The 23,851-nt window shown below is 35.4% G+C and overlaps 2 protein-coding genes across 2 annotated transcripts in view; both read right to left on the reverse strand.

Moving 5' to 3' along the window:
- The window catches only part of LOC127409639 (serine/threonine-protein kinase PAK 6-like), a 25,580-nt gene extending 20,537 nt beyond the window's left edge, over nt 1-5,043 (reverse strand). Inside the window, exons 1-3 of the mRNA XM_051644335.1 lie at nt 4,999-5,043; nt 2,580-2,714; nt 492-570 (exon numbers count right to left, since the gene is read on the reverse strand). The gene's annotated coding sequence lies outside the window, so the exon portion shown is untranslated. The remainder of the gene's footprint in view (nt 1-491; nt 571-2,579; nt 2,715-4,998) is intronic.
- LOC127409640 (mitotic checkpoint serine/threonine-protein kinase BUB1 beta-like) overlaps nt 1-23,851 on the reverse strand; it is a 119,752-nt gene that overhangs the window by 83,492 nt on the left and 12,409 nt on the right. The window contains exons 9-17 of the mRNA XM_051644336.1: nt 23,582-23,817; nt 22,322-22,452; nt 19,146-19,286; nt 18,961-19,049; nt 18,677-18,838; nt 18,440-18,579; nt 14,688-14,823; nt 14,207-14,322; nt 12,075-13,622 (exon numbers count right to left, since the gene is read on the reverse strand). Of these exons, the coding sequence (XP_051500296.1) occupies nt 13,511-13,622; nt 14,207-14,322; nt 14,688-14,823; nt 18,440-18,579; nt 18,677-18,838; nt 18,961-19,049; nt 19,146-19,286; nt 22,322-22,452; nt 23,582-23,817 (1,263 nt within the window). The 3' untranslated portion in view covers nt 12,075-13,510. The remainder of the gene's footprint in view (nt 1-12,074; nt 13,623-14,206; nt 14,323-14,687; nt 14,824-18,439; nt 18,580-18,676; nt 18,839-18,960; nt 19,050-19,145; nt 19,287-22,321; nt 22,453-23,581; nt 23,818-23,851) is intronic.

Below are 23,851 nucleotides of genomic sequence, written 5' to 3' on the forward strand. Positions count from 1 at the left end.
GTAAACCATCGATTAACAACCTCGTAGCTCACGGCAAGTCTGTCTTTAATGGTTTATAAGCTATCATTAATAATCAATTCACCTATGGAACAAATGAATGGGATTTTTAATTCCGGAATCAGACTGTTGCGCTCTATTGAGGAACATAATGCATTCATAATAACGTAGTCATTTAGCAGATGCATTCAAAGCGACATACACCTCATATCTTCATCAAAATATCTTCGTTTGTGTTCCGCAGAAGAAAGAAAGTCGCATGAGTTTTTGATGGCGTAAGGGTGAGTAATCATTTTTAGATGAACAATTCCACTAAGTTGACAATACTCTTACTAAGGGTGTTTAGGGGTATCTTGCAGCTGGGCCCTGGTATATTCAAAGGTTCAGATTAGTTATTGTAAAGTTCAAATAACTGTAAGACTAAATGAATCTAAACTACGCACAGCAGTGGTCTGACGTCAAAATGAAATAATGTGTGATGTTAATGCTCTTACCTGTTGAGTTTTGTATGATCTCCTGTCAATATAACGATGAATCTCTTTTTCTTTTTATTCAGTTCATTCTTCATAAACCCTGATCAGAGCAGAACACAGAATATCAGTGACACTGCGAGATCTTCATGTCTTGTCTCACTCTTCTAAAGTAATTTTCCTGCATCTGCAGTCTGTTGTTTAATCAGCGGGTGTGAATACAAACACATGACAGTGAATGTACACATCCTGACTTGATAGTGTCCTACAAAAAAATCCATCCATCCATCGTGACAATAAAAAGTATGTGAACCCCTTTGGAATTACCTGCATTTATGGTTTGATCTTCCTTTAAGTTACAATAATGAACAAACACAATAAATTTTTAATAATAACACACGACTTATTGTATTGTTCTTGTATGAACACATAATTCAAACATTCACAGTGTAGGTTGGAAAAAGTAAGTGAACCCCTGGGCTAATGACATCAACAAAAGCTAATTGTAGTCAGTTGGTGGCAAACCTGGCATCTAATTAATGAAACGAGATTGTAGGTGTGGGTTAACGCTACTTTGACTTATAAAAAGCACTTAAAAATTTTGAGTTTGCTATTCACAAGAGGCATCTGCTGATGTGGACCATGCCTCGCAAAAAAGATCTCAGAAGACCTACGATTAAGAATTGTTGCTGTGTGTAAAGCTGGAAGAGTTTAGATATTCATCTGTCCACAGTTAGACAAACTGTCTATAAATGGAGATGATTTAGTACTATAGGTACTCTCACTAGAAGTGGCCGTCCAGTCAAGATGACTCAAGAGGACACACCGCAGGATGCTCAATGAGGTAAAAATGAATCCTAGAGTGACAGATAAAGACTTGAAGGAATCATTGGAACTGGTTAACATCTCTGTTCATGAGTCTACTATATGGAAAACATTAAACAGGTATGGTGCTAATGGCAGGACATCATGAAGGAAGCTGCTGCTTTCTACTAAAAACATTGATGCGCACCTGAAGTTTGCCAAAGACCATCTTGACACTCCACAACATTACTGGGAAAATGTTTTGTGGACTGATGAAAGTAAGGTTGAATTGTTTGGGAAGAACATGCAGCACTACATATGGCATAAAAAGGGCACCGCATACCAACATGAAAACATCATTCCAACAGTGAAGTACGGTGGAGGGAGCATCATGATTTGGGGCTGCTTTGCTGCTTCGGGGCTTGGACCGCTTGCCATCATCGAGGGAAAAATTAATTAATTCCCAAGTTTATCAAGATATCCTACAGGATAATGTCAGGGTGGCTGTGTGCCAGCTGAAGCTCAGTAGAAGATGGGTGAGGCAGCAGGACGATGACCCTAAACATCGAAGTAAATCCACTACAGAATGGCTTCAAAAAAATAAATAAAATCAGGCTCTATCTGTCTGTTTATCTACAGTATCTGTAAATCAGACTTTAGATCTATTATTTAGATCTTTCCAGGCTTCAAAGAGTTTTAATTAAACATATAGGCTTTCTAAAGCACAATTCAAAGTTTGTGTTGACAATAATATAATTCTACGCAGTCTTAAGATTTAATCCTCTCTAGTTAAAAAAAGAAAATGATACAAACACAAAGACATGTGTCATTTTACACGAAGATACGCCCTGCTTCTTTCAGATACATTCACAATGCTACAGTGACTAAACTGCTCGAGTATTTTATTACTAGGTTTGTAACTGTCACAGGTTTTGGGCTTTTGTAGTCGTTGGCCAATCAATACCCCACTAGTAACACAAGAATAAAAGAAAACAACTTTTTAAAACTGTAAAATATGCTGTGTAATGGTGTAACATTGGGAAAATGGGATATACATTCTTAGGATATTTTAATAGAGCGATAAATATGATTTAAAGTATTTATAGTGCTGTTATGGCATTTGTGCCATTTACTAAGAGATCAGACTTATGATTGGTGGACGATAAAATGGTCAGAAATAATAAAAAATACCAATCCATCTTGTCCCTGGGGCCTCACAGGACCGTGATCTATCCTTGCACACTAGCTTTCTCCAATATAAGCAACACTAATGTAAGTTTTAAAGCTATGAAATGTTTAGAAATTCACCGTCTAGTTTTCTCTCTTCATCCAGCTCAAGTTCATGCAAAATCCATGTTCTGGAATGTCACGCTCTGTTTAGGAAAGTAAAAGAGCAGAAAACTCCTGAAGCTCTGCACATTATCCACACTGGGTCAACACCACCTGAACAAGACACAAACAAATGAAACAAGCAACAGAATGTGTTTCATGTATTTCAGCATACACATTACAAGAAGCACAACCAATGCTACCATGATAAATACATAGTAACAATAGCAGTTTTATCATTTTAAATAATATATACAGTTGCAATTAAAATTATTCAACCCCTCTGACATGCAAGACATTCTGGTGATGTGAACAAAAAAACACATCAAACCAAAGCAAAATTAATGCACTAAAGGCATCGCATTCTTTGCAAAAATGGCCTGAAACCCCCAAAATCCATGATGCCAGTCACACGGTCAGATGAGTCAGTTCCTGCAGCAGTAAAACACCCCCATAACAGGAATGACCCACCTCCACACACAGGGATGGTGTTCTTTTTATCATAACCTTTCTTACTCCAGACATAATGCTGACTCATGAGTCTAAAATTCGCTTTCATTTTGGTCTCATGAATCCATAGAATCTTCTCCCAGAACTCCACAGGCAGATCCGGATTCCTACTGGAATATTCAAGTCGACTTTTCCCTTGGTGACGTTTTGCTTTATTCATCACCCAGGATGGTTTAAATGCACAAATGGCACTGGCAACTTTTTCTCTTGGATATTGAAGTGTCTTATAGCCGTTGCTTTGTGGTGTAATGAGCTCCTTTTTCTTTGCCATATTTGCTTCAGGACATTAAACTTCAATTCGAAAACTTAAATGTCATTATAGAGTGAAGGAAACATATTTAAAAAACAGCTACATGCATAGGGATTATGACATGGCTGTATTTGAAAAAAATCATGCAACTCAGAAATATTAGTTATATATTCGTATTGTCGCTTTGAATATATCAGCTGATATTGATGTAATGTTTAAACATTCATATTCATCAGAAACGCGTACATTTGTAAATTCTTACTGTCTTGGGGGATTGAATAATTTTGATTGCAGTTTTGTGTGTTTATACGTATTTAGTATATGCATTATTTTAATGAGATTACATTTATTTTTAGAAAATTGGATTTCAAGAAAAATTTTACTACTTCTGGATTTTACTTTCAATTTAAATAGTAGCTGGTAATTTTGATTTCTTTATTTTGCATTGAGATTTTTCCTCGTAATAGTAATGAGAATCTGGAGTTAAAATGAGCTTAAATGAGCATATAATTGTCGCACTGATGGTAAAAAAATAATATATATTTATATATTAATGGTTTTTAAAAAATAAGCTTTCTGGGCAAAATAAAATGTCTTTTGATTTTGGGGTTAAATATGACCTGGACATGTTCTTTATAGAATATTTTGGTTTCAATACAAGTTAATGTCAATCAACAGCATTTGTGGCATAATGTTGATTACCACAGAAATTAATGTAGACTTTTAATTTAGTCCCTCCTTTTCTTTAAAACAGTACAAATGTGTGTTCCAGTGAGACACTTACAATGGAAGTCAATGGGGTCAATAATCTGTAAACGTTACAATACTCACTGTTTGAAAAGTATAGACACAAGACGTAAACAATATGTGTGTTAACATGATTTTACTGTGATTAAATCACTTATTAACCACATCTGTGGAAAGTTAAGAGACAATTTTACAACTTCATCAGTGCTGAAAACCTTGTAATTCCACATTATGATTTAAACAACTTTACAGCTCAAATAATCCACAAGTTTTATCAGAAGAATTAATGTAAGTGCTTTTATAAAATTATAAGCGTCACATTTCTGCCTTTAAACCCTCCAAAAATTGATCCCATTGACTTCCATTGTAAGTGTCTCACTGTAACACACATTTGTGTTTTTTTTTAAAAGAAAAGGAGGGACGAGTCGAAATACATTTTTGTGGTAATCAATATTGTGTCACAAATGCTGTCGATTGAGCTGAACTTGCATTGAAACCAGAATATTCCATGTGATTCACCCAACGGATAATAACTCATGTTGAGTCTGTCAATAGTGCATAAGAAACTAAAGCACTTTTGTAGGTGGATAAGGTAGAAGTTTCTCTATGAATAAAAGCAAAGTTTTATAGCCTTAAACACAAATGCTTGAATTAAAGGAACTAGTCCGAGAGAACCGGAAAGATGGAGATAAAGCAGGATCAGCCCTCACCGGTCAGTAGAAGATCCTCAAGAGCTCTTCCCTCACAATTCCTCACCTGGCCTTTGCTTTTGTCACAGAGACAAAGACTGCTTTAACAACACCCCCTACAAAGACTACAGTCTACACTAGGACCAAGAACGTGAGAGAAAAAGAGAGATACAACGGAGAAAAAGAGTTCAGTGTGCCCTACCTGAGGATTGAAGAACTTTAGACTCTGCTGGAGCAAACAACAGGCGCTGTAACTTACACTGTTGACACACACACACACACACACACACACACACACTTTATGCTGTCAACAGCACACTTGCATGCTGCTGCATGTTTGAAGGGTTTGGGAGCGTCTCTATCTTAACTGAGTCACCATCTTAACAGATGAGACTCTTCCTGTAGGTGGAAAAGAGGCCGTTACTAGACAAGCATTTTAGTCACTTCCACAAGGAGTAAACTAATCTTTCCATTAAGAAAGATCTCTTTAATATCTCAATAGTTCTTCTTAAGCATTAGTAAATAGTTTCTCCTGAGAAAAAGACTCCACTTATCTCACATCTCCTCTAGAGGTCCAGAAAACATCTCAAATGTCTCAAACATTTCTTATCAAATGCATGTCATTTTGGTTCTGTTCACCCCAGCTCCCTCCAAATAGTCTTATTTTATTCCACTAGATGGCAGAAAATAATAGACATTTTTTGCTCCTCCATCACCTTCCGTCACTATATACAGATCTGAACTGAAGTTCACACTATAACGCATTTTAGCCCTCACAGATGTGCTCGTCCATAGACATTCAGTCTAATTTTCAGTTCATGCACCACCTTCATTATTTCATTGAATATCTTGGCCTCTGAGTGGACTAGAAGCTCAATCTAGGTGTAATTAGAAAGCTGAGATCCACCCCTTTGATATATAAATTGTATCACCAATAGTCGAAAACTATATTTTCTGATGATTTGTTTAGCATGCTTTTCCTGCGGGACTGCATATTTTGTTCTGGACATCTAAGATATAACATTGGATTATTCACACAAGCAAGTTCACAGACAAGTAAAAATGGCTCATTTTTTAAAAGAACTTACTAAGGTAAAAGCAGATATAAAGTTTTTAGCTATTTGGGGCTTACAGTAGCAGTTATCAGAGCATAAAAGAGACGTTTGTATTTCATGATTTTCAGAAATCATATTTCACTTTGTGATTCTTTGAAAATCTTTTGAACTGTGGTATTAGTGCAACAAAATAAACTGTACAGTCATGTTCCTGAGAATGAGAGCTTTCATTTGATATATGACTTGTCTAAGTTCTATTTTGAAGACTTTTATATATTCATATTAATATTTCTACCACATAACCACTAGGTGGCGCTTATTAGCGACGCGGATGCTTTAAGGCCTTATTTTGTTATTTTAAGTAACATAAATGCAGAAGTGATGGTTATGTCTTAAAAGGTCATATGCCTGACTTATGTATACGGGAATTTAAGCATTTTAAACGTAAACTTTTATAGCGATATAGCGCCCCACTTTTTGGCCCGCCGGCGGATCCACATGCATTTAAGCAATACTGTCAAACTGGTATAAGTTTATTCTACTTATATGCATGTGACATCAAAAAAAGAAAAAAAGAAAGAAAGAATAAGATCAGAAGTAATCCAAAAGTAATTTACTTTATAAATGTAATCCAAGAGATTACATTACTAACAAAACATTTTGTCATGTAATTTGTAATCAGTACCAGATTACAATTCAGAAGTAATCTACCCAGCAATACACGTACATCTCGAGATGTCTGTTTTGAGATGTTTTCATCTGGAAATCAACGTATTCTAAACATCTTAAAAAGATCAGATTTACAAACATTCTATATTATAAACGTCTCAAAGACATCTGATGAATGTCTTACTGACATCCGAAGGGAAAGGTCTTATAGACGTATTGCTGATGGGTTAGCTCTTAAAATTGTTTGATTAACTTTATTTCATCGCTCACATCTGTACCCTTGAAATAATCCTTTCCAAAGAATTCAACACACAAAGTAAACCAAGGAAGTTCACTCAGGAGTCTGAAACACATCTGGATCCATTGAAGAATTTGTGACACCCTCGAAGAGAAACACGTCAGCCAAAAATATGTACTAACATGCACACTGATGATTTATGACTGTAAAACTACTACTGTACTGTGTACAGCTAAATGAATGACTTAATCACTTTTCTTTCTCTAGTTTTGGATACTACTACTGTTTAACTCATGAAACCAGACATGAAACAGACCCAAAAACTACTGGGTTAATTTCATGTCTCATTGCTGTAAAGTAGTTAGTTCTTTTATGGCACACTAATAAACTGCATTCTGCACAGTATATACTGAAATAGAGGTCGATTAGTTTGGATTTTTCAATGGCTGATAACTAGAAAGTGGGATGGTTGATAGCAGATATAATGCCAATGAAATGTAAACATTATTTTTAGACAATGTATACTCAAATTTCACTAAAAATAAATATAAAACAGAAATACTGCATTCCACAAAACAATGCAATGCAACTGGACTTTAACACATTATTTGATCAAAATGCCAAAAGTCATTGTTGCCAAAAGTTGGATTAAAAATGCACAATAATCATATTGATTGCTGAGATACCTGGACGGCATTCACTGTATTAAACATGCAACGTGATGACATCATGTGACAGCAATGTAGCAAAACTACTGCACACTTATTTATATGTTATTTTTAAAACATACTGTGGAACGCAGGGTTCAGTAAATAAGCTAGTACTCTATTTCTAACACATTCCAACAATTCACATACTGTCCTGTGCACCATATATGAACTGCATACTAGGGTAAGAAATGAACAAAAATGCCACCAAAATTCTCTATTCTGGGCCTACACGATAAAAATAATTCTGTAATTTTTATGGTAAATAATGTAAAAATGCTAGTTAAAAAACTTTAATTGGTTGACAGGTAGCTACCGTAACGTATGGTAAAAAATTATAATATATTTAATAAGATGACATGTAATTTTACTGTAAAATATTGTACAAATTTTGTTATTTAGATGTAAAAAGTATGTTTTCACTGTATAATTAATGGTAAAAATGTATATTATGTTTAACAAGAGAATACATTTACTTTTTATGGTAAACAACTCTGAAAATTACAGTACAAAAGTATAATCGGACGTGCCCAGAAGTCCCTGTGTGACCCATCATTGTTGGTTATGTTCTTCTTATTTTTAATATCAGTTATGTACATTAGTTACTGTTTATTGCATTATTTTAGTATAACATGTGTTACACTGATGGTGTTTTGTGCGAGTAACACTGTTCACTGTCTCCACGTGTGCATTAATTATTGCTCCTGGAAGGGTCACTCTTAACCCTTCTATAGTATTGAAAAAGGGCACCTCACTTTGGTATTGGCGGTCATTTTTGACCGGAAGGGTTAGATGTGTAACTCTTTTTGGTAATGATGATAATGATACCATTTCTTCTTCCCTGAAGTAAGAACAATACAATTCTGCATTTCTTTTGGTATTTTATGCTATTTTGATCTTATTTACATACAAATAAGCAAATTTCTTAAACTTCTATAAATTGAAATTATAGGCAGATTTCTGATCATCTGGTGAACAAAATATAAATAACATGACTTGAACATCATGTCATGCCAGTAACAGCCAGTAGATGTCTGTAGACACATACTGTGTAGTCTGATGACTTATTGTAAACTAATTTTATATTTTATCACAAGATATGCATTTGATATATATTTAAACATTATCAAACTATTATTTATCAAAGTTTAGCATTTTAAATTGATTTGAAGTGTCAAACCTGCAATCAAACCTGACCATGGTGTTACAAAGAGAAGACACAGAATAAACATTTTACTACCAATCATTTATTTTAAACATAAACATTTAATAACTCAAAGTAAATGCATCATAATGTCAAGAAAATGAACATTAAGAAAGAGAAATGAACTGCAAAATTCTGATTCAAAATTCAATTAGAGTATAAAACAGAAGAATCAGAGTAAACATTTTGCAATTTCAAACTTTCTATAGTAAAAATGTATTTTGCAAATGTGTGAGTGTGTGTGTTCTGCATTGTGAGTGTTATCGTCTCAGCACTTCACTTCTGAGTGTGTGTTTAGCATTGTGACTTTTTTTTTTGGACAAATGTTAAAAAAGGCTCTGTTCTATAGTCTCACCAGCTTATTGTGTGTTTGTGTTTGTAGAAGTGTGTGTTTGTAGAAGTGTGTTTGTGTGTGTGTTTGTAGAAGTGTGTTTGTGTATGTAGAAGTGTGTTTGTGTGTGTGTTTGTAGAAGTGTGTTTGTGTATGTAGAAGTGTGTTTGTGTGTGTGTTTGTAGAAGTGTGTTTGTGTATGTAGAAGTGTGTTTGTGTGTTTGTAGGAGTGTGTGTGTTTGTAAGTGTGTTTGTGTATGTAGAAGTGTGTTTGTTTTGCACTGAGGATGTTTTAGAGTCTCACCCTGTAATTTCTTTGTATGTTTTTTCCTGCATTATGGCTGATTTATTGATTGCATTTGACAGATCAAAAAATAAAATTAAAATAAAATAAAAATAAAAAAAGCTCTGTTTTTTTGGTCTTTCCCATTCAATTTCAATGGTTGGTAAATTTTGACCACGAATACCAAAGGTGTCCCTTTTTTTGTTTTTGTTTACAACTACTTAGACTTATCGAATCAAGCCCAGTTTTTTTTTTTTGTATGTTCAGATGGCAAATGGAGGAAAAGTCACCAAGTCTTGTACTGCTTAAATGAGGAAAATATATTTTGGTCAAAAATGACCGAATACTATAGGAGGGTTAATGAACATGTGGCCATCATGTGACCTTTTGTAGTTATTACAGTGATTAACAATACATTTTAAAGTGAAAAGTAGATTTTTTTTTAGTTCCAGAAAATTAGTAAATCAAGTTTATATAATGTAATAATATAAACAGTAGTGAACCATAAAATATATGGGCATCAAAATTACATCCCGTAAAGTCTGAAACATGGTCACCGTATTTTTATTTATTTTTTCTCCAATTTGGAATGCCCAATTCCCAATGCGCTCTAAGTCCTCGTGGTGGCGTAGTGACTCGCCTCAATCCGGGTGGCAGAGGACGAATCTCAGTTGCCTCCGCATCCGAGACCGTCAATCTGTGCATCTTATCACGTGGCTTGTTGAGCGCGTTACCGCGGAGACGTAGTGCGTGGAGGCTTCATGCTATTCTCCGCGACATCTACGCACAACTCACCACACGCCCCACAGAGAGCGAGAACCACATTATAGCAACCACGAGGAGGTTACCCCATGTGACTCTACCCTCCCTAGCAACCGGGCCAATTTGGTTGCTTAGGAGACCTGGCTGGAGTCACTCAGCATGCCCTGGATTCAAACTAGCGAACTCCAGTGGTGATAGTCAGCGTCAATACTCGCTGAGCTACCCAGACCCCCATGGTCACCGTATTCTTCATAAATTTCTAGCAACCACAGCTGCCGGTATTTTATCATAAATTTAACTTCTTTTATTGCAGAGTAAATATACAGTACATATTATTGCATAAAACATAAGATTGTATTACTCAGACTGCTAATTTTAATTATAAAATACATTGATTACATTTGTCATTATTTTCAATAATTTGATTAGAATACATCTGCCCTCATAAGGTAAAAATTGCCCCTAATATTCAAATCCAGGGCAAATATTGCCCTTAATATGAAAAGTTCATTTCTGACACTGCTCATAAGTAGTGTGGTAGTACAGCATGCTACTTTAAACACAACCAGTATGTAAACAAATACACAAGCCACTTACCCAACAGCAGACTTTAGAGAGTCTTTGCAGGTTTACTCATGACTTTACTTGCATTAGAGAACACAGGTGGGTTAACCTAGTCAACTATTAACACTTTATATACAGTAAATATAACTCCATCACAATCTTTCCAACACTCCAGAGTCCAGACACAAGTCATTTAACTAGCAAAGCAGCTGTCAAACTCCTCCCATCTGGACGTCAAACATTAACATGTACAGTGTGAGAAATGAGCGGGCAAAACCATCTGTACTGTATGACACAGCTGTGGATTCTGTGCATGAAGAGTGCATTTCTATATAACAGGATTGCTATGGACAAGTATATCAAACGATAAAGTTTGTTAATAACTTTGTTTGAGGCAGCAACGTTTGCTGAATTTATGAAACTGCTAATTGAAAATTTGTGTCCTAAATTTTTTTTTTAGGTAACTTTTACGTAGTTTTTTCAAAGAGAAAGACACTCGAGGTCGTGATATGTTGTGAACAGTAACTGCACTGCGTGTTGTGTCTAACAACACTACAAAAGAACACCAAGTCTATAAAGGGAACAAATCTAATAACTGGTCCTAAATGTAAAAAGGAGTCTAAATGTAATGACTTTTGGTTGTAAATGTAATAAACACCCCTAAAGAAAATAAAGAAAATAAGTAAATAAACATTGGTTCTAAAGGTTTAAAACACTTTTGGTCTTACACATAATTTAAGAGTTCTTTTGGTTCTTATAAATGGTTCATTGGTGTGAAATATTAGAATAATTACGATTAGGGTCTTTATTACATTTAGCACCAAATGTTATTTAACCCTTCAAGTTTCAGTGGCATACCCAAAATTAAAGGTTTATAAAAAACAAAACAAGGACGGTCAAGTGTAAAGAAAACTTTTCACATGTTTTAATGATATAGATTATGATACATTCTGAGACTATGAGCATAAGAAACTGCTGAAAAAAAAAAAAAAATAAATGTAGCCAAAAATGTACTTTTTCTGATTTGACATTATATATCTCTGGTTGTAAATAAGGTGGCTCCGATAAACTGCTTTTGTTTTGTTCCCAATCATGTCAACTGTATCTGAGTAAAATTTTGTGTTGATACGACAAAGCAATCAAAAGTTATAACATTACAAATATAATTTATCATAGTGTCCAAAAACATCTCCAAACAAATAAAACATAATAATTGTACATAAGAACTAATTACACATGCAAACACAACAATGACTAAAGGTTTGCATAGCATGCAGACATGATTTTAGTAATGAGATTTCACAGAATGAGTTTCATTCTGTGTCATTTGAGTCATCATTGAGTCTGTGTCATGTATTTGGCGCCATCTCCTGGTGGTCATATGTAACATTGTGCTTCATGTGGATTATCTAATGATCTATGCATCTGATTATCTTGAGTGTGGACTCGTTTGAAAGATAATCACCTCCTCTAAATAATGATATGTGATATTTTATGTTTAGTTTATTTATCGTGAATTTATGAGCAAAAACGCTGCATATAAGCAACACCAACATAATTGTCAAAGACATATACTTAGCAATTACTCACTATATTTTTGTCTGTGAGTAAAACAAATAGGCTGGTTGTATTCTACTCTTTGAGATCTTTCCAACAACATATAACACATGGACTATTTGATCAGTTTGATGTTTGTACTGATTGCAATAATATGTACAATGCAAATGTTTTTTAATAAATTATCTAAATGGGACACTTCTGATTTATCTGCAAATGTCAAAACACTTGTTCAGTTTTGGTCATAATGTCTACATGCACTGGAAAGCAGATATTCTAAGCTTTCAAACGATACCTATTATTTGTTAGTCAAAACTATATTTATTAATATTTTGATGAGAATTTTTGCCGGAATGCCCATCCGAGCTTAAAGGGTTAATTTAGGGCCGTGATTACATTTAGAACCAATAGCTATTACATTTAGTGCCTTTGTTAGGATATTTATTACATTTGTGCCCTCAACAACTTCTCGTACCTTATTGGTTAGATAAGGGATCATGTACAGTCAACCTGTTGTTATCAAAATAACCCTTCCCAGCATGGAGCGAAAGACACTTGTATCAGCCTGAAGGTGTTTATTTTGAGATAATGACTGAATGTCTGCTCATTATCAAGCTTATTACACAAATACCTACCAAATAAATAAATGGACATGAAAATATTGATATGCGTTGAATGTGTTGATGTGAGAAGAGACCATGGAGTCTCCAGAAACAGCGGAATTCCACCTCCAGTTTTTGTCGAATTTTGTTTGTTTCCATTGCGAAAATGACCGTGTGACTGCTCATTATCCAGCTTATTACAAGACTACTTGTCAAGTAAGTCAATTAATGGACGTGAAGTATTGATCTTGAGTTGAAATTATTTTATTAGCTTACTTGTAGAGATCGCAGAGTGATACAAGGAGTAGGAAAGATGACTCGCAATACCCGGATGACCGATCTGTTATGACTAAATGACATGACCTCTACATAACGAATGACCAATCAGAATCAAGCATTCCAGAGAGCCATCTAATAAGACACTTTCAATAAAGCAACATCTTTTAAAGGACTAAATTAAGTTCTCAGATGGCTTTGACTGCAAAGATTAAAAATATTAATTTAAATATATTTTTTAATCAATTCAAACAGACAATCGTGCTGTCAAAATAGTTTATAAATGTGTATAACAATATAAAAATTTACTTTCAACTTTTCACATGCTGATGTTTTATGCTTTGAGGAAACGCTATGCATACAATTATTTTACTTTAAATGATGTCGCCATGGATTACACCTTGAAAGTGCCAGAAGCAGCTAGTGTAACTGTTGATGTATTTGAGAGAGTATGTGACTGTGTTATTCATAAGCTGTTCCTCGTGTAAATGAGTAGATCAGACAAAACGAGCTCTGTTGATGTGTTCCCTGGATTTAAAATAATGTGGAAAAACTCCTTCCATACGGGCTCGACAGGACTGCAGAAACAAACAAAAGATAAATCAACAACAGCGGAGAAAATATCAGATTCACGCTTTGTCACCTCAGTCAAAATAAACAGATAAACTATATTTTGCATAAAGAAAACAAAGCCTGTTTCAGGACCATTAAGATGTTTTGCACTGTGACATCACTTTCCCAACAATTAAGCACATTTACCACCAAATTCTCATTACTGTGATGGGTCCAGACATTTTACTTTAATTTGTAATTCTCATAATTCTGAAAAGTGGTTTCTCATTACTGTATTGAATAAAAAATAATAATAACAAAAATACTGTAATACAATTATTTTAAATTAGAATAATACAGTACAACAAATACTACAATGATCTATAAAAATACACATTTTTCATCACATTACTGTAACAATAATGTAATTTAAATAAAGCACAGAAATGTTCTTAATTGTAATAAAATTATGTCAATGCAAAAAAACCTAACGATCATTTTCTTTATGCAAAATATAATTTCTTCTTTCTTTTTTTGACAGGTTTCATGAGATTGCGTCTGATAACAGATGTGTGCATGATGACGATGATGATGATGATGATGCTGGCACCTGTGATGGGATTCAGAATCTTCATCTAAACTCCAGCACGAGTTCCTCCGCAGCACCTTCATCGGTCGATTAAATAGTAACATATGCACGATTTCTGCAACACTAATGAGATCCACCTGTCGCAAATAAATGCACATTGTCTTTTTTCACGAGTCATGTATAAGATTATGTGTTATTGATTAGCCAGCCAAAGTACAGAGCAATGCAAATGCTAAACTGTGAGTCTGGCAGATATGATCCTGGCATAATTTAAATGTTTGCATATTATTTGTCTTTCAAAATGTGAAATAGATATATATATATATATATTTTTTTTTTTTTGTGAATCACCATTTAAGCCATCCTTGACGTCAGATATTATTGCTGATTTAAAATATGCTATTTAATTGTAATCTTAACCAACTATTTTGGCGATATCTGTCTGTCCCCATTCAGTGGCTTAAAGGGGCTTTGTTTAACATCAGAAGAGCTCTGAATGTACCTGATAAGGTGAGGCAGCGGGCAGCAGAAGTCCCTGTTCAATGTAGATCTGAGATGAAGGAAGATCTTGAGCCGTTTTCACTTCAGTCTGGAGCTCCAGATCCACCGAGTGTGAGAAATCCAGTGCCAGGAACCCACTGCAGACACAAACACACAAGTGCAGGACACTCAGGTCAAAATTGCACTTCATTAAGTATCAAAACACTCATTTTTATTTCTCGAAATGGTTTTGCGTTCCCTTGCAATAACTTAACCATCATTTTACTTCAATTTTGTAGTAACCATGACTGCATTCGTAAGGGTTAAACATAATTTTACTACATTAAGTATAGTTGAACTATGGTATTTGTAGTAAAACCAAAAACACAAAATGTATCGTATTTTAGTATAGCAAACCTGCAGTAACCATGTAACAAAAATTAACGATTTATTAAATAATTATTATTTTGATCGTTTTAATTTTGCTGTATTATTACTACAGTTTTACCACAAATATTATGGTTTAAATACGATTACTGTAGTGAAACCATGGTAAATTTTTCATAAGGGATGGATAAAGGTATTGCAATGTAATGCAAAACTTTTTCAGAAAATAAATTCCCTCCCTGTCCTCTAGGGGGGTTCATAACACACAGACTGTGTCCCAATTTGCATCCAGTTCATTCTAATTAATATGCAAGATTAAAAGTCCATCCTAAATCATTCTACATTGAAAGATGAATCATATTTCTCAGTTGATTTCAGATTCCAAATGCAGTTTGCAATCTTTCATTGTGGCTGGGTTAACAAAGTGTATTGAACTGGGACTTAGGGCTGGACGACAGGACGCTGTAATCGGATATCGACGATATCTGACAAATATCCTGATGTCGATTGCAACACTCATTGACAATGTTCGACAATATCGGGAAATTACAAAAAACATGGAGCTGGGAAGTCGTCAAATATATGAAACAGTAGCCCAGGGTTTGAAATTGGCACCCGCGACCCGTCAAATGCGGGTATTTCATTCGCAGTGGCGGGTAATTTTTCTCATCTACCCGCCACTGTGGTTAGCGACCTGTCAAACGTCTTGGAGTGACACATGACAAGAAATGTGTTGGACACAGAGTGCTAGAAGAAACGCACTTTATTATATTTTTAAGAACAGACGACAGAAAAGCTGTCATAATTATATTATTAGAATTATGTTTACAGTTATATTTGTCTTTATATCTTAATTTGTACGAGTAATTTCCCACCTGTTGTCGTAAATGGATACTTGCATGACGCCAAATGGGAGGTGGTTTATACACGATTTTTTTGACTACTTTTTTATTTCAACTGCTTTTTTGTATCTTTAAAGTTCTCGTGTTTCAATAAATGCATTTAATTGTTTAAGCAAAATCAATAAAGCAAAAATATTATACACTCTTGGCAGTGGGTAAAAGATGGGTTGACGATGTAATCGGATATCGCAATATTTTTTTAATAAAAATATCGTGAACATATTTCTTGCATATCGCCCAGCCCTACTGGGACTGTACATATACATCAGACTGTGTCAAATATAATCCTGAAGATACTGAAGGACCTAATGATTATTTTGATAATCGACTAATCTAACGATTATTAGAACGATTATTCAACTATTCCGGCGATTATTGCAACGATTAATCGTTAGCTCTTAACCGATTATTTAATCGCATTAAATATAACTGCATTAAAGATGTAACGCCGGGGTGTTTCCTTTAAAGACGCTCAACACGCATGTTTTGCTTCAGTGGAGCGGTAGCTCCAGCTCCACTTATTCCACAACGGGAGTGCTTCTGTATTTACTTATTTGGTATTTTTGTATAATTCCCTCATACTTTGTGATCTACATCACCTGAAGCTCAGTCAGGCGCGAGCTGCAGTGCTCCTCTCGTGCCATCATTAGAGTTTCATTTGATCTCATGTTACATTAAATGAGATCAAACGACTATTCGACAATGAAAATTGTCGCCGTTGTCGATAACGTCAACTAATCGTTTCAGCCCTACATGACTTCCTTTTTCACATGGGTATAATATGAGGTAACACACAGGCCAAATTCCCTTAATCATCAATCACAGCGGGTTAGACTAAAGAATATAGTTCTGATGTGCAACAAAAGGTTGTTGAGCTTCACAAAATTGTGTGACTATAAGAAGTGGCTATAAGAAAATAGCTAAAGCATTGAAAATGACCATTTCCACCATCAGGGCAACAATTGAGATGTTCCAGTCAACTTGAGATGTTAAGAACTGGTCTGGAAGAGGACGTGTGTCTATATTGTCTCCACACACGGTGAGGAGGATAGTTCAAGTGGTCAAAACTTCTCCAAGGATCACAGCTGGAGAATTGCAGTAATTAGTTGTGTCTTGGGGTCAGAAAGTCTAAAAACAAATATCAGACATCACCTACATGACCACAAGTTGTTTGGGAGGGTTTCAAGTAAAAAAGCCTCTGCTCTCATCCAACAATAAACTCAAGCATTTTTAGTTTGCCAGACACTACTGGAACTTCAAATGGGACTGGGTTCTGTGGTCAGATGAAACAAAAAAACAGCTTTCTGGCAGCAATCACCAGAGATGGGTTTGGCGCACACAGAGATGAAGAAGTACCTAATGCCCACAGTTAAATATGGTGCTGGATCTTTAATGTTGTTGGGCTGTTTTTATGCCAGAGGTCCTGGACATCTTGTTCTGATAAATGGCATCATGGACTCTATCATATACCAACAGATACTAAATCAAAACCTGACTGTCTCTGTCAGAAAGCTTAAAATGGGCCCTGGTTGGATCTTCCAGCAGGACAATGATCCAAAATAACCATCAAAATCAACACAAACATGGTTCACTGACCACAAACCCTAGGTTCTGCCATGACCATCCCAGTCCCTTGACCTGAACCCCATAGAAAACCTGTGGGGTGAACTGAAGAGGAGAGTCCATCAACATGGACCTCTGAATTTGAAGGATCTGTAGAGATTCTGTATGGAGGAATGATCTCAGATCCCTCGCCATGTATTCTCCAACCTCATTATGTATCATAAGAGAAGACTCAGAGCTGTTATCTTGGCAAAGGGAGGTTGCACAAAGTATTGAATAAAAAGATGCCAATAATTGTGCCACACATATATTTGACAAAAATATTAGTTTTTTGATAAAACTTGTGTTGTGTTTGCAATTGATTGATATCCATTAGAGGATAGATTTTTGTGAAAACTTTGAATGAAATATCAAAAGGATAAACAATAAAGACATATTTTTCACAGACTTCTTTGCTCATATTTACCAAGGGTGCCAATATTTTTGGCCACATCTCTATGTTGTGTGCTGTATTGTCTTCACAAGTTAGAGATAAAGAGTTGTCTCCATTCAAGGTCTTAACGTTACAGGATTATGTTGTGAAGCAGTATTTGTTCATTGTCTTTTGCTTTGTATAATAACACTTGTTGAACTTGTGCTGGTCAGACAAGTCAAACTGAGCATTTAGAAAGACACAACTAAGATTATTCAATAAACTCTGCCTTCTGTTATATTCCCCTGCTGACTCTGTCTAACTCTTGGGCTGGTAGAAGAGTGAGTTAACATAAGATGTTGATGTCAACTGGTTTTGTCAATTGGTATGCAGCAACAGTATGGAATACAAATGACAATCATGCAAATTTCAATAAACATTTTAGTTTTTTCACACATTTGGAAGAAAGCTGCAGTTTGTCTAATTGTTTGGAGTGTAATATTCTTTTACCTGCCATAAAGGTAAAGTGTTTTAGGCTTCAGGCCTCCATGAATCACATGACAAGAATGAAAGTGCTTCATCATCTCCAGTAGCTGAATGATAAGAAGTGGCATCTTGTATCGATGAGTGATTGGCTTGGCTAGTAGATCCTGAATATGACCAGATAAACAGAGACAAATGTTTGATTGAGGAACAATCTGGCAGGAAAAATAACAATTCAATAAAAGGAAATTGAGAGGGCAGAACCTGAACAGTGTCTCCATGAGGAACTCTCCATAAAGTGATGCAGCCGTTCTCATAAAAATAACAGGATATTTGGACATCTGAAGAATCGTGAGCATCAGAAGAGTGTCGAGCTCTGAGCTTTGAGCTGATGTAGAAATCCCACGGCACTGCAGAATAGTCCACCTGTACAGGAAACCGCAGGGATACAACATGTGTCAGTGTGTCTTCAAAACACTGTGTCAAAGTTCACAGTGCTAAAATCCCACTCCACATATTAGTATATTAAATAGCATCACATGCCGTACCTTCACTACTACAATACCAGTGCTGGACGTATACAGCGTGTAGTCCGTCAGTTTGCCCAGTTTACTGCGGTAAAACAACATCTCTCCACCTGGTAAATTGAAAAACATAACATTTAACATGGAGGTCTTTTACTAAATGTTACTGGAAAAACATAACTGTGAATGTGGGTGAGTTTTCAGGAGACCGAGATTCAGGTCGTCATCTCCACAGGCCGTGGGCATCAGTCCAGTTTCTCTGTGGAAGTTGGAGAATGACGTCATGTCTGTTTGCTGAAGCAGCCTGATTCTGACCTCCGCACTGCACACATCCACGCATTTAACAACTGCTGAAACAGCCACAAATCATATTATGCATACAGATTTATGAAGAGACAACACTGAATTTAAAATGCACTTAAAATAAACTGATAATGAAGCCAAAAAAGTGCTTAAAAATGTCTAGCAGCTAAAGGACCATAGACAAACATTAACATTCATATACATTTGAACTTGTGAGCCGAAAATAGTTATATTATTATAAGGAATAACTAAACAAATATTACGATAAAGTGATTACACTTTATCAATAACTTAAAAAATTGCTACACATGTAAATCTGACTTTTGGCTAATATATGCACATTTAAAGCATCTTTAGCATATAAAGTGTTTAAGAATACACAACAAATTACAGTTGCATCTTTTCTGTTTTCTAATATTTTTCCTGGATCATTGCACAGAAACGATGCTTTTTCTCCATGTCAGTGTAACTGTACCTGCTCAAATTTTCAACCTTTTTCCCCCTCTTTGAGCCAGAAACTAAAAGCGAAATTTTCAAATGACATTTTTCAGTGGCCAAATTTCAGTGCATCCCTAGTGTTGATAAAACAAGAAATCAATGAACACCTTATGCATCAATTACCAAAGCATGCTCATTGGGGTCCAGAAACACATTAACAATCTGGAATCATTTTTTCTCCATTTAAACATATTAATAAAAAATGTTTTAGTGGGTGAGTAAATGACAACAGTATTTTTACACTTTTGGATGAATGATTCCTTTGACACATTCAAGACTAAAAGTGCCATCTAGTGGCCATAAACAGAGGATCCCCCTTCTGTATGAGCAAAATAGTAAATGTGATATAATAAAGACTAAATTAAATAACTGGCTTTTATATTGTCATTGTACTAAAGCCAAAAGGAGTTATTAAAATATTATCAATTCAATTCAAATATGTTTCTATAGTGCTTTTTAAAAATAAGTCCAACAAGCAGCTTTACAGAGAACAGTGAACAATGACCCTTTATTCTTAAAAAAGGAATAGTTTTTTCATAACATTTATTTACTGTTTTTTTCTTACTATGTCTGCTAATAAAATAAGTGTGATTAATGTCATGATTTCAGAATGAAACGGTAATAATGTCAACATTCTGTACACTTTTTTTCTCTGAAATTTGCATGTACCTCCTAGCGGCTCCTGGACCTCACTTTAACCCTTTAAGCTCTGAAGGTGTTTTTAAAGATTTCCTGTTAAAGTGGCATACCCAAAATTAAAGACTTATAATGCAAAAAAAAAAAGTGTGTCAAGTGTTTGGTATCATTTTAAAGAAAATCTATATCATTAAAAAAATGTAAACGTTATGATATGTTCTGAAACTCTTTGCCTAAAAAAAACTTCTGAAAAATCACAAAACACTTGAGCCAAAAATTTACTTTTTTTTAGGACTGTCGATTTAATGCATTAATTCAATGCGATTAATTCTATAAAAATAAAGGCGTTCAAAAAATTAATGCAATTAATCATGTCCCCGGACCGTAATAAGGAATATTCCTACCATCGGAGCAATTCAAGCTTCAAGTACCACCTGTTTTCTCCAGGGGGCAGTAAGCGAAACTCCAGCTGTATAGGCAACGCGCAGCTTATCCAGAGAACAAACCAACCGTTCAGCAGACAGCACAACACGAGGACGCGTTGTTGCGTTCAAACACAGCTTGATGGAGCGCAAATCCTAACGCAGGGATCTTAAGACGTGTTTTTCAAAGTTTCAAACTACGTTTAACTTGATACAGCGACCTAAAATGGTATGTTTATAATGCGATGCAACCAAAGTGAGACGCTCCAAAAGCATCCGTCTGACGCATGTGTACACTGACGCGTACGCGCCCTTGTAATAAATTTTGGATTCATTGATGAATTAAATTGCAAAATGGATTGCTGTGAACTGTAGGATGATTATTAACTTATGTTCAATAATATGGTTCAAATATATTGATTCTAAAGCCACTTTTTGTACGGTCTTATTGATGCTTTACTCATCTGCCACAATAATGTATTGCATTTTAATTATCTTATTTATTATTTTTGTACATATACTGTATATGTGATTAATTGTGATTTAATTTGATTAATTAATCAGCATACCATGTAATTAATTAGATTTAAAAAAAATTATCGATTGACAGCCCTACTTTTTTTCTTATATGACATTTTAGCTATATCTCTGCGTGTAAATAAGGTGGCTCCGAAAAACTGCTTTTGTTTTCTTCCCTGTCATGTCAACTGTAAGAGTAAAATTTTGTGTTGATATGACAAAGCAATCAAAAGTTATAACATTACAAAAATAATTTATCATAGTGTCCAAAAACGTCTCCAACCAAATAAAACATAATAATTGTACATAAGAACTAATTACACATGCAAACACAACAATGACTAAAGGTATTCTCTCTCTGCAAAGTATACAGACATGAGTAATGAGATCTCATTCAGTTCCATTCTGTGTCATTTGAGTCATTATTGAGTCTGTCATGTACATGGCGCCATCTCCTGGTGGCCATATGTACTTGCAGTGAACGATCCTATTTGCCCATATTTTGTGAATCTTAGTACGATTCGTTTAGCATTACATGACGCTGGACAACGTACTACATCTCCGATGAAGTCATCTGATCCAGGAAAGCTAACGTGTTTTTAGCCAGATAACGTGTGCTGTGTGCACATTGTGCTTTGTGTGGATTATCTAATGATCTATGCATCAGATTATGTTGTGTGTGGGCTCATTTGAAAGATAATCACCTCCTCTAAATAATGGCATATGCTATTTTATGTTCCGCTTATGTTTCGTGAAGTTATAAGCATAAACACAGCATATAAGCAACGCCTGTTTACATGTTACATGCAAGACATTTTGTGTTGGTCAAGACTCTAGAGTACATCAAGAAAAACACATGAATGGAAAGAAGCATGTTCCTACTGTTAGCAGAATAAATGTATCAACATAAAGCAATAGATCAAAGAACATAATGAGGGTTATTAGTCAAGTAAGTTCATGTACATTTGCAGAAGGTTTCTGGATAATCAATCAGCGTGATTTCTCACCGTTCTCCGGCATGCTCTCTGATCTCTCCACAGCTCGAGTGACATCACTGTCGTCTGAGCGTTTCATTGGTTCGTGGGAGAAGGCCACGAAGGAAGTGGCACCACATTCGTGACTGATCTCTAGGATTGGACTAATATTATCCAATGGTTAGTTTGGAACGCCCACTTCAAATCAAATACTGATGGATAAAATACAAATAAATACAAATAATTTCCCACTGAATATTCTGTTTCACTCTGAAATGTTTCATATTACCAAAACAAAATGATTAAAGTATTAGTTCACCCAAAAATAAAAAAATCAGTCATTGTTTAACCACCCCTGTGTTGTTATAACCATATATACATTTCTATGCCCAGTCTTATTATTTTTTTTACGTTTTGGACTGGTGCCAGTTCACAGTGGACCGAGTTACCCGCGTGATGACCAGAATAGAAAACAAGCGATTGATAGGACGTACCATCGCTCATCACTGCTGGTTAGGACAAAAACTCTGATTACCATAGAAAATATACCTTTTATCGCATGTCGTTTGCCATCAGGTTAGGACACGGTGTGACTGTGGCGTCCTGTAGCCTCCTCTATGTTTCTGATTGATTTCAGAGTACTCCGTTAAAAAAAATAAGGCTGGGCATAGAAATGCATCAATTCTTCAACTACAAACTCTTCAGACATGTTTAGTAAGTTTTGTTCTCTATTTTGTGTGCAGTTGTGTTGTGTTCTGTTGTCACTATTGCTGTGGAGGACCTGTTTTTAGATAAACAAAACGAGTTTTCGTTTGAACGCCCCAATGTTGTTGTTGTCGTGTCCTATCATGAACGCACACAGGAGATCAACGGTCAGTGAACATTTTCACTAAATAATACATTAGATTTCAGTTTGTTTCTCATCAAATCTTATCGTATGCTTTCATAACAATCATGAGTCTCATGGAATAATTTATTAGACTTCTGAATTATACTTTTGTGTTCTTTTGAAGTTTGAAGAGGTGGTCACCATAAACTGGCCATTGTATGACATCACTGAGCACAACATTTATTCACAATTTCTCTCTCTGTGTTAAGAAAAAGAAAGTAAGTCATATAGGGTTATAACAACCCCTGTGTTGAGTAAACAATGACTGAACTTTCATTTTTGGGTGAACTATCCCTTAAGTACTTAACTTTTTTTAAGCCATCTATTCTCTAGTCTGGACATATAGGAACACGATGAAAACTCACATATAATCAGTGAACACAATTTCATTCACACAGAAGTACCTGAGTTTTTTAGTGTCTACGGCTGAATCAGTGTTTGATGCTTTGGTGGTTTCAGGAGCAGTTTGACTCTCCTTCAACGCTGCCTTGGGCTGTTTCTGCCTCTCAACTCCTCCGAACGGTGTAGAAGCGAACTGAGCGGCATGGGCGAATTCACACGTGTCATTTGGACTCCGACACAGAGTTTTATTCCAGTGGCCGTTGATTATGGCTTCCTCAGAGTGTGAGATGGATGCATCCTGTGAAAGAACAGAGCGTGATTTAACAGTGCAA

This window comes from Myxocyprinus asiaticus, chromosome 19, assembly GCF_019703515.2.
Source record: "Myxocyprinus asiaticus isolate MX2 ecotype Aquarium Trade chromosome 19, UBuf_Myxa_2, whole genome shotgun sequence".
Taxonomy (NCBI): domain Eukaryota; kingdom Metazoa; phylum Chordata; class Actinopteri; order Cypriniformes; family Catostomidae; genus Myxocyprinus; species Myxocyprinus asiaticus.